General features: G+C 47.3%; 4 protein-coding genes across 5 annotated transcripts; 1 reads left to right on the top strand and 3 right to left on the bottom strand.

The window, feature by feature from the left end:
* Nucleotides 1–514: 514 nt before the first annotated feature.
* On the top strand, nucleotides 515–1,422 carry LOC111603201 (serine protease SP24D-like). The gene has a single exon (XM_023320690.2). The coding sequence runs from the start codon at nucleotides 566–568 to the stop codon at nucleotides 1,340–1,342; it is 777 nt and encodes a 258-aa protein (XP_023176458.2). The 5' UTR covers nucleotides 515–565; the 3' UTR covers nucleotides 1,343–1,422.
* Nucleotides 1,423–1,632: 210 nt separating this feature from the next.
* Nucleotides 1,633–5,792, bottom strand: LOC111603196 (fl(2)d-associated complex component). The gene is made up of 3 exons (XM_023320684.2): nucleotides 4,298–5,792; nucleotides 2,573–4,086; nucleotides 1,633–2,452 (listed from the first exon to the last, which is right to left on the bottom strand). The coding sequence occupies exons 1-3, from the start codon at nucleotides 5,656–5,658 to the stop codon at nucleotides 1,866–1,868; spliced, it is 3,462 nt and encodes a 1,153-aa protein (XP_023176452.2). The 5' UTR covers nucleotides 5,659–5,792; the 3' UTR covers nucleotides 1,633–1,865.
* A 338-nt stretch (nucleotides 5,793–6,130) lies between these two features.
* LOC111603192 (AN1-type zinc finger protein 6) lies at nucleotides 6,131–7,245 on the bottom strand. The gene has a single exon (XM_023320678.2). The coding sequence runs from the start codon at nucleotides 7,084–7,086 to the stop codon at nucleotides 6,427–6,429; it is 660 nt and encodes a 219-aa protein (XP_023176446.1). The 5' UTR covers nucleotides 7,087–7,245; the 3' UTR covers nucleotides 6,131–6,426.
* Nucleotides 7,246–7,307: 62 nt separating this feature from the next.
* Nucleotides 7,308–8,418, bottom strand: LOC111603191. 2 transcript variants are annotated; one of them, XR_002751664.2, is made up of 3 exons: nucleotides 8,000–8,080; nucleotides 7,859–7,928; nucleotides 7,701–7,775 (listed from the first exon to the last, which is right to left on the bottom strand). XR_002751664.2 is itself a non-coding variant. In XM_023320677.2 (2 exons), exons 1-2 carry the CDS (start codon nucleotides 8,402–8,404, stop codon nucleotides 7,326–7,328), a joined length of 489 nt encoding a protein of 162 aa, XP_023176445.2. In that variant the 5' UTR covers nucleotides 8,405–8,418; the 3' UTR covers nucleotides 7,308–7,325. The 2 variants fall into 2 exon arrangements, 1 of the variants encoding a protein (XP_023176445.2); XM_023320677.2 differs by lacking the exons at nucleotides 7,859–7,928; nucleotides 8,000–8,080 and adding an exon at nucleotides 8,366–8,418 and having other exon boundaries at nucleotides 7,308–7,775.
* Nucleotides 8,419–11,300: the final 2,882 nt, after the last annotated feature.

The following is an 11,300-nucleotide window of genomic DNA, read 5'->3' as shown; positions in this document are numbered from 1 at the left end:
AGTTTTTTATATTTTTATTTGGAGGAACTTTGCTATAGAGATACATAGGAAATCCGAGAACCTTTCGAGGCCTTAACCCATGATTTGACTAACTTTAAGCTCTTTGCTTAATAATAATCAGTTGCATTTATTAACTAATCTGTTGCTGTACCATTGAAACTAAGTAGCTAACTGAGAAGTTTGAAGACTCAGGGAAAATAGAGTAAAGCAAGCGGAAGCTTTTCCACTATTCAAGCATTTTCGACTTTCTATCAATGTTTACGAATATTAATTTATTATAGCAAATTAGAAGCATCGTCGTTCACTTCAATGGCAACCTGAGTTAGTAGAACGTTTAGACGGTGTTTGATAAGGCTAATCGATAGCAATGAAGCACTCATAAATCCTGTTACTGAATGTGGCCAGATAAGATATCTGAAACGAGCACTGAGCACCGAGCGGCGAGTGGCGACTTCTGCGATAGTTTCTTGGCCAAGCGCAAATGCCTTATAAATAGACAATGGCTAAGCAGATGTGGCTATAAAAACCCATTGGCTAGCTGTGTGGCGACTCAGTTGGTGCCACGATGAATGACCGTTTGCTGCCTGTGATTGGCTACATACTGCTGCTAGTGAGCGTTGGGCAGACGGCGCCTGGTAGCCTCAATGGACGCATTGTTGGCGGCGAGGATGCCGCCAAGGCGCAGTTTCCGCATCAGATATCGCTGCGCAACGCCGGCTCGCACAGCTGCGGTGGCTCAATCATTTCACGCAACTGGGTGCTGACCGCGGCTCACTGCGTTTCCTATTTCGATGACGACGGCGAACTGGTCATCAATCCGGCCAGTCGGTATAGCATTCGTGCCGGCAGCAATGATCGATTCGACGGAGGCGTTCTGCTTCAGGTGGTCGAGATCGTCGTGCACGAAAAGTATGGCAACTTCCTTAACGATGTGGCCGTGCTGCGTGTGGAGTCGCCTTTCATCTACTCGGCAAGCATCCAGCCCATCGGACTGCCCTCCAAGAACACGCCAGACAATGCCGATATCATTGTCTCGGGCTGGGGTCGCCTTACCCACGGCGGTGATATACCACGGTATCTCCAATGGACCACACTGACATCGCTGTCGCTGCAGGAATGTGAGAGTCGCATTAAATATGGATATCCGAACATCTTGTGCCTGCTGCACGAGGCGGACAATGGTGTCTGCAATGGAGATTCGGGCGGCCCGGCCCACTACAATAATGAAGTCGTTGGCATTGCCGGATTTGTCTACGGTGGCTGCGGTACGACCAATCCCGATGGCTATGCTCGTGTCTACGAGTTCGTGGACTGGATTAAGGCCCACACCGACATTAAGTAGGGTCACACTAGCGGGCGAACTTTGTACAGCTCGAAATACATTTAAAGATTGAGCTTCATAAATACATGGAAATAAAAATCGATTTGTGTTTTAGAGGGAGCGATAGCTGGCAGCAAGCATGACGTAATTCTAGACAAGCTGAACGATCGATTGGGGACCGAGACGTGCCCACTAACTGATCCATTAACTACTGGGCCAGCTAATTGGTAGTCAGCTTAAGTAATTCTCATCGTAGGTACAATTGAAACAAGATTTAGTTTTAATTCAAGTGATCCACTAAGATACATTAATGTTGTATGATTTGATAGCTACAATTATTGGAATCTCGGACATTATTAAGGTATTTAAGGTAGAGCACAAGTGATCTCGCTGGCATTACTATTGGGCATCATATTCAACATAATCATTATCGTCATTGCTATCCAGTGTCGTCGTCGATTGAGACATTGTTCGGACATTGCATATAGATTTGTATATCTAGTCTATAGCTGAGATGCTCGAGCCGACGTCGAGCGATCGGATCTCATTTGACGTCGAGCGTGCGCTGGAACATGTGCATGGCCAACGATCGCAATCCCTCGCTGACAATGGGCACGTTGCGTGGAAAATCGCATTCGCGGGCGGGCAGGCCGCACAGTTGGCGCCGCAATCGTAAATCCTGGCGCGAGCTTAACGCCCGACTGCCCGGACCGCAGACATTTCCGACCAGACGCTGTCGCTCGGCGGCGGCGCTGCGCAAGCCCATCTGGACACAGGCAAGCGGCTCCACATGCTCGGTATCCAGCAATTCACGATAGTCGTGAGCCGGCGTCGTCTTGCCGACCTCAACCGTGTCACGTTCGTGCTCCGACTTGACAAGCGCCTGACTTTGTCGCGCTTTTTGCTCCTCCAGCAGCAGCTGCTGTCGCGATTCCTCGATAATTTGATGTGCATATTTCGTGCCAGCCATGCCAAAACTGATGCCCATATCAAGCAGTACACGATGTGGCTGCCACCGCTGCTTGGCCGATGTGTTGCGATCGGCGCCCTGCTGTGCTGCATGCTCCGTCGCCTGCTGTCGCGTCTCCGCAATTAAACCCTGCCAGTCGACGCCCAAAGCATCACCAATGCCTGTAAAGCGAAGTGCATGAATTAAAATTGTGCTGTCATCCTGCATCCAACATTGCTTGGAAGGCAGAGGATTTATTCATCCATTCTTATCTTAGAGTTCTTGCTGTTGCTGTCTCTTACCCTTGTGCCTCGCGTCCTCTTCCAATTCGCCATCGGATATCTCCTCAAAGTCCAGCACCTCGTCCACCTCCTCGTTCTTAATACTTGTCTGTGACTGTGACTGTGACTGAGACTGTGACTGCGACAGTGACTGCGACTGTGACTGCAACTGAGGCTGCATCTCGCCTTTGATGTGCTCTTCACTGTTAGACAATGTGTCGGTGGACAGCTCCTGTGTGCCAACCAGCGCACTATCCAGTTGCAGCTCGCTCTTGGGCTTCACCTTATCCGTTTTGTTAAGTATATCATCGTCACTATCACTAATCTCGCTTAGCTCGCCGTTTGGCTTTGGCTCTTGTTTCAGCTGGCGCAGGGATGTGTCTACAGCCTGCTCTGCTGCTGGCTCAGTGGCTCCGGTACTCTGACCGAGCTCTGGTGTGTCAATCGAGTCCTCGGATGCATCTTCCTGCTTAATGTTTGGCAACTTGCTGACCTGTGCCAATATTCCCGGATTGGTGGTGGCATTGGCGGCGCTCTGGGCCGCTGCCTTGGCTGCTGCCACCGCAGTGGTGGCCGCCGCTACAGCACTGGCCTGTGCAGCGGCATTACCTGGCTTGGGCTGGGCATGGGGCGGCGCCTGGGCTGTGGACACTGCTGTAGTGGCTGCTGTTGGGGGCAAATGTGGGTGCTTTTTGAGAAATGAGCCACCGCCAATGCCGCCGCCTCCGCCATAGGGTAGACGCTTGTGCGGAAAGCCACGCGTGCTGCCACCGCCTCCGTGATACCCACCGGGCGGCTGCACCGGCAACGTCATTAGCGGCGGTGGATGCGATCTATAGCCACGCTCGCCATGTTCATGACCATGCGATGGTGCACCGCCACCACGTCGAAAACCGCGTCCACCGCCCCGCTCGGCGCGTGTATGCACATGATGATGCGGCGAGGATGATGGCGGATGATGAGGCGGCTGCACCTCACCACCGGCGCCATTGCTGCGACCGAAGTTCGGCTCATCGTTGTCACGCCAATCACTGTTGGACTGCTGCCAGGGCCGTGGCTTCTCGCGTTGATCGTGCTCTAGCCATGCGGGCTCATTCTTTACCACACCGACGTTACCGTCACCGCACTCTTCGCGCTCATCTGCATCCCAATCGGGCTCCGAGGCGGAATGATGCTGTTGCTTTCCTGGCTGCTGATTTGGAGGCTTCGGCCGCTTAGGGCCGCCCACGAAACCGGCGGCACGTCCAGGTGTACCGTTGCCATTGGCGCCACCGCCACCGCCACCACCGGCATTACCGCCCCCACCGCCGTTATCCTCATCCCAGTCGCGTTCCCATTCGGCACGATAGTCGCCGCGAGAGGGCAAACGCTCGCGTTCCCGTTCTCTGTTCCGCTCACGTTCACGTAACATGCGCTCTTCTGCATAGAGAGCATCATCTGCGTCCAATTCACGATAGTCGCGCAGCTCGCGCGCCTCCAGCCACGCCTCTCGATCCCTGGAGTAGCGGGCATCCAAATACGCACGCTTATAGGCTCTGAAATAAAGAATTGCATAAAATTAGGCTTTGACATGCGAAGCATTTCCGAGTAGCTAATCTTGAATGAATGAGCATTGCCAGGAAGAGATTTCATTTAATCTTTGCAAACTGTTCCCGATTCTCGGGCCTCTTTGGGCAGTGCAAGTGCTTTAGGTCAATTTCTGTGCAGGGGCTTAGATGACAACCCTCAAATACAATATATAGTTACCGCTCTCGCTCCTCTTCTGAGTAGAGATCGCGTGGATCTCGAAGACGCGGCGGATAGTGGTCGGGCAAGGGGCTGAGCTCGCGACGTCTCTGATCACCGTAGCGGCGCATCTCGTTGATCAGACCGTGGCGTTCGGCCTCGATGAGTTCCTGCTCCCGTTCGTAGACATCCAAGTCGCGCTTATCGCGCACATGACGACCGGCGCGCTCTACGGTTTCCAGCGAGCGTTCTCGACTGCCATATGGCATGGCCATTTCTATGTCGCGTACGCCTGGAGCGCCATACGGCTTTTTGCCCTCTTCCTCCTCCTGGCGACGCATCTTTTCACGGGCCATGCGCTCACGTTCCCGCTGCCGTTCCTGACAGCGCGCCAGCGCCTCGGCTCGCTCTTTGTCACGAGCTGCTTCACGCTCGGCACGCTCTCGTTCACGATCTCGCCGATCCCGTTCCCGTTCTCGCAGCGATAGGTCATCATGGCGCTGCAGCTTGTGTTCGTGCCGCTGCCTCTCGTGTTCTCGCTCCACACGCTCGCGCTCCCTCTCTCTTTCGCGCTCTATGCGCTCGCGTTCGCGCTCCCTCTCACGCTCACGTTCCAAGGATGGCGTGCGTCCGCGCGCACGCGTTTGAATTATGATCTTCTCGCGTGACATAAGCTGATGATGCATGCGGGCGGCGGGCGTACCATTTGGACCCAAGCCCGAACCAGGACCGGGACTTTTCTGCCGCTTGCCCACCACATCCTGATGTATGCGAATTTTTGTGGTAGTCGTGGTGCTAGAGGCGCCAGTGGGTGAACGACTGCTACCTAAGCGATGATGATCTCGATCCCGTTCGCGTTCCCGTTCTCGATGCACACTCCGTAGCTTTTCGCGCTCCCTTTCACGCTGCTCTTTGCTGGCAACGCGCAAATGCTTGCGCTCCGCCAGCTTCTTTAGTTTGGCCTGTGTGGCTGGGGACAGGGCGCGATGGCCGTGTCCGCTCAACGCTGCAGCTGCTCGCTTCTTAAGACGCGCCTCCTTGAGCTTACGCTTGATATGATTGCGCTTGGCCACCAGCTTCTTCTGGACATGATCTCTGTCTCGATCGCGATCGCGCTCTCGTTCACGTTTATCGCGCTTGCGGCGCTCGTCGCCCGACGATGTGCTGCCTGTCCGACGTGAGCTCTTCTTTTTCCGATGATGGCGCTCAGCTGCACGCTGATGCGGATGGGCATGGCCATGATGGTCGCGCTCGCTGTCCGAGCTGCTGTACGAACTGCTACCGCTGTCGGTATCCGTGCTGGAGCTGTCGCTGCTTGAGTGTGTGTGTCGTGATTTCTTATACCGACGCAATTGGTCTTTGGCCTTTTTTTCCATCTCCATTGCGATGCACTTTAAAATTAAAACACAATTTAGTTGCACAATTCCCGCGCTTTCGCCGACTCCAATGCTTCTTTTTCCTTTTTTTTTTTTGTTGATGTTTATGTTTATTGTTTGGCGTCGTTTATTTTGCAATTTTGTAGCCACAACTTGTCAGCTTATTTATTTTTCTAATTTAGAATTGCATTTTTTGATAGTTATCGATATATTTATAGCGTTGTCAATGCGTTGGCAAAGTTGTGCGCTATTGTCAACAGGTGTCGCCCCAGTGTGCATACATCGTAGGCGCCAAAGGGTATGCAAATTTAAAATTAAATAAAATAAAGAACGAAAACGAAAAGAGCAATCAATTATCCTACGTGGCTAAACATTATTGTACAATTTCACTTATATTTATATTTTTCTATTTTCTAAACATGTATATATTAGTCAGCTCAGGTCCAGGCTATAGCTGCAATATATAAAATAACAATGTAACTAATAAAAGCCTCGGATTTAGTTTAAGGCATTTAGCTTATTGGCAATTAACGGGTTTTACAATAATTGCTACAATTTGAAGATTTAATGTACATTATGATGCTATGCCACGTTGTTTTGTTTCGATTGTGAGTGTTTTCTGTTTGTAGTTGCGCTAGCTCGGTTCCAATTGTGTGTTTGTATGTGGTTAATGCAGATTAGCTCAGCTCATGCCAAAAAAATTATTTAACAAAAATATAACAATAACAACTGCAATTGAAAGAAGGGCCAAGCCGGCGTTAAGTTGCTCTAGTGCTAGAGCTTGCGGAGTTTTTCAGGCACAACTAATGGATTATCACGGCGTATTTCGGTGGCGCCCATTTCGCGATAATCGAAGCTGCAATCGTGGCGATCGCTATAGCGATGGAATGCACAAAATGTGCCACCGCAACGGCAGGAGAATCCGCCGGTCAGGCCAAATTTCTTGCCACACTTGTCGCAGCCCTTCTGTTTCGGCTGCTCTTGTACCTGACCTTTATCATCATCGGCAGGTGCAGCAGCAGCCGCAGCAGCAGCAGCAGACTCTGGCTCCCCAGACGACTGCTGATTGCCGCCTTCGGCTTGCTCATCAATTTGCTGATGCTGCTTTAAGCCGTGTGCAGCATCGGCTACTTGCTCATCTGGTAGCTTTGCAACGCAGTCAGATAGAGTATCTGTCCCGGTGCCAGTTACATCCAATGGTGCGTTTGATTCCATGATCTTCGACTTGAGTGTGCGCGTGGTGCTGCCGTCATTAGAGATTGAATCAATTGTGTCCTCCTTCGCTTTGCCAAAGTCGCGTATTTTTCTATTCTCCATCTTAACCGGGTTTTCAGATTCGTTTGTCAAAGCCTTCAGTATAAAATTTATTGAATTTTGCTGCCCAAGTCTACTACGACTTCCAAGTGTCTGAACAACCAGCAGATGAATGTGCATTAAAGCTAAAAAACCCAAAATTCAGTTAGATATGGAACAATTGCTCCATCCCGACCGTAGCTACCTATCGATTATCGAATTTACTGTACTTATTTCTAGTTAGATCGAATAACACTGGATTCTCCAAATAGTCCTAATCAGTTTTCTCACTTTCAAAAGAGTTGACCAACACCAGAAAGGCCAACAAGTAGATGCAAATTGGCCGTATTCATTTAATCATGCTTCACAGCCCCAGCCACCTAGGCATTGCCATTGATGACATCTAGTATATGGCGTCGGTACCAATCGCCCACTGTGGTGCGCAGCACACAAACAAAGGCGCCATAGCACCAGTCCTGCGGCGTCCTAGCCGACCGACGAGCATGCGCGTTGCAGCCATTGATGGCTGGCACGGTTTGTTCCACATTCAGACGTCTCGGGCCGCCGAAGCTTTCAACGATGCGCATCGAATCAAATCCAGTGCCATCCTGCCAGAGCTGAAGGCGCGTCCAAAAGCAATATACATAGCGACGCACATACGGAGCATTACTGTACTGCTGTCTGTCCAGAGCCAAACGCTGTTTTGGACTAATCCGTTCGCTGCGAAAGCATTGATCCCGAGCTCGCAGTATGGCCAGCGATTGAGCGTTCCTGGCGGATAAAGTTGGCGGCGGCAGGGCGAACAGGCTGCAATGCGTCAGCAGCGACAACTGTGAATGTTAAAAGCAATGTGCAATTGTAAGTCTCGTGCTATCGATAACAGTGTGTTGTAACTTATTCGATAACAGCTTACATAGCGCACGGTGCACTGTCGTTGGCTTCAAAGTTCATCGAGCTTAAACTGGTTTTCCTTAACATATAATCTGACCATTTAAATTAGTTTAGTTTAGGTTTTGTATGCATTTATGAACTAGTTCTATATAAAGATACATACAGTCACAGTTAAAAGTATTTGCTCTACGTATTTCGCTTTAGAACTTATTTGCCCAATCCGTGCTAAAGTCAATGAAAAAACTGAACAGCAGAACAGTTTGTCGAGTGAAATCTTGCTTTTTGGACAGTCTCAAAAAATTGAAAATTATTTGGATATTGGAAACGAAATAGAAATGTAAAAAAAAGGGAATCGTCAATTTATATCTGATTTTATATTTCAAAAAATTGATAGAAGAAATAGGAAATTTACACAAAAATCGGAGCGAAAAATGTTGACTAGGCCGGTCGCCATATGAGAAACTATATAGTTTTGGAAGTCATCAAAAAGCGTCTAGCGTCAGCCCTAATTGAGCTGATGACTACTCACCAGCAGCGACATCGAGATCAGCATTCGTATTACTGTCATCTTTGCTGGACCAATAGAGCAGCACTGAGCAGCATCCGGATAAACGCATACAACATCTGTAAATTGCTGATTGCGCTTATCAAGCTGAGCATCGTCAACGGCAGCCTGCTAACCTTTCCCTTCCACACAGCCGCCCACCAGACCACCAGGTGATCGACTGCAGCAGGAATGACGTCAGCAAATTGGCATTTGGCACGTAACGTACGTAGTTGAAGCCAGAACCATATCCAGTTGGGTAGGCAATCGAATTGGATTGGCAGTCACAGCTGCCGTTCGTCATCTGTTTTATGTTAACACATAAGTCGGGCATATAATAAGTATTCACGATCTCTCCCTCTCTCTCTGTGTGTAGATAGATGATCACTTATGTAGATCATGTGCATATGGAACGCAGCGGCAACATTTTTGTAAGATTCCACACTTGTATTCGCTTGTAAACAATATTTTCGTTTCACTTCTCTTCTCCTTATATATATATAAATATATATATTTTGTATTTGATATTTTTGGGTGATCTTGCAAATGGCGCAGAAGCTAAAAATTTATATCCAAATCGAAATCCCCTGCCCCTTGGCCTTCTGCTGGCCATCACATCGAATAGCAAATCAAATTGAATTCGATTCGACAGGCAACCGAAACGAGCGCATTAAAATTGATTGCGTTTAAGTATATTAAAATCTAATAGAACTTTAGAGCAAATCTCCAAGGCTGCTGGGTTCTGCCTGTCTGCCTGCCTGCCTACCTGTGTGCCTGCCATCTGGACGTGATCACCACGTGTAAGCGCTCCGCAGTCTCCTCTGGCTGCGATCACTAACATTTTGTTGCAATGTTTTCTTAAAATGCCTGTGGCATTTGGCGTCGCAAGATCAGTCAGTTACAAATACGGAAATACCACATGATATAATATGTTATACATATTTATTATTGATATAGGACTTAATGATCTTCCAATAATATGTTATTCCCCCTAAAGGGAAAGGGAATTTTGGACTCTCTCTCTTTCTTTATACAGCAACAGACAGTTACAGATATTTTAATGTTTTTGTTCTGTTTTTAAAACTTTTCTCAAACTGAGTCTCTCCATAGTCTATCTATTTATATATATATATATATATATATTTTAATAAGCCATAAACAAATACTATCGAAACTTCTTCATTGTTCATTTATTTGCATATTCAAAACTCATTTTATATAGATTCATCTTGAATCACAAAGTGTCGACTTGCTTTACAGTTTACATAGTAACAGCGGATAGCAATCTTAAAAAAACGTGGAAGTTCCTATCTCGAACTTTTTGTATACCCTTAATTCACAAAAAATGGGAATTCTGGGTATAATGACTTCGGGAAAATGTTCGTAATTGGCATGAAGAAACGTAAAATAATGTAGGTCTGATTGGCTTCCGTCTATCCATCCTCCATCTGTCCATCTCGTAAGCTAGACGATTGACATTTGTAATTCCTGCATGCCAAACGCAGTACGAGCATTCTCTTTCGATAACTCATCGCATTTCTCAATTATCGATAACATTCGATCGTAAGCATAGCTTGGATACCACTAAAAACGGAAACTAAAAATTTACTGTTCACTTACTGTATTAAATACTCAGATTTACTATATATACTTTGAATTTTAGATACCACCTAATTTCCCCCAAGTTTTCAAAAGCCGTATTTCAAGTACCAGAGCCTTATGCTAAGGCAAACATACATCTGGTTGTTAAACATACGTCTGATTGTAAATCCGCTAAGCGCAGACCAAGAGCACCGCAAAGGCAGCCGAAAAGCAGCTCAAGAACAAACCAAGCGCAGCCAAAGAGCAACCGAAAAGTAGCCAAAGAGCAACCGAAAAGCAGCCAAAGAGCAGCCCAAGCGCAGCCCTAGCGCAGCCTTAGCGTAGCCTTAGCGTAGCCCTAGCGCAGCCCTAGCGCAGCCGAAGAGCACCCGAAAGGCAGCCGAAGAGCAGCCCAAGCGTAGCCCAAGCACTATCTAAAAGCGAAGTCGCTGCGTAAACTGCGCAGTAAGCAGAGCTTATGTCTAAGTATGCGTGTGTGTGTGTGTGTATATGTGTGTATATGTGTGTATATGTGTGTATGCTTGCGTTGCTTATCTATGTATGCATAAATGTAGCTGAGAATGACTGGAATAGCAGCTCTGGAGAGGGTCAGGGTATCTCCTAGTCGGGCACTATCGACTGGAGCACTCTTACTTGTTTTAATTTATCTTGTTTACACAATTCGTTATTTGCAAGTCATTTATTCTAAGTATATGCAAACGTAATGGAGCAAGAAGAAAACGCATTTTTCCCTCACTTACAAGTACTTACACACACATGCAAACACACTAGTAGACTGTGTGAGCAGTGGCTGGGGGGTGGGGGAAGTAGGAGAGCCAACTTGTGATATGTGGATGTCAACTCAACGCCAAATTTGCCGCCATCAACTGACGTCGCCGTCGCCGTCGCCGTCGTGACAAAGTCGCGCAAATATTTTAATTGCAATTTTTTTTGCGAGTGCCGTCGTGTTGGTCGCATCTCATCGTATTTTCCTACCTTAAAATTATAAGTTAAATTAACAATTTTTAATTGACTCTGAAAATTAAAACAGCAACACGACGCGAGCTGCATTCAAATTTTTCGCTTTTTTTCAGCAAATTTTCATAGATATATTGTGTAATAAATTGCAAAATATTATTTTAGATTTTAAATACCCTATAAAAAGGAATTAAAGACTATATTGACTCTCCTTAACAACTTTTTTAGACGAAATTGCTTAGAGAAATTATGCACAAAGTAACGAAGCGAAAGTTTCCATAGTCAAGACAAGCACATTAAATATATTTATATTTGGGCTTATTTATAATGAAATTAACATATTTATAAATAGTTTATATAT

Source organism: Drosophila hydei, unplaced genomic scaffold, assembly GCF_003285905.1.
Source record: "Drosophila hydei strain 15085-1641.00,03,60 unplaced genomic scaffold, DhydRS2 tig00000211-arrow-pilon, whole genome shotgun sequence".
NCBI lineage: Eukaryota > Metazoa > Arthropoda > Insecta > Diptera > Drosophilidae > Drosophila > Drosophila hydei.
The sequence above is the reverse complement of the archived record's forward strand: the minus strand, read 5'-3'. Positions and strand labels throughout refer to the sequence as shown.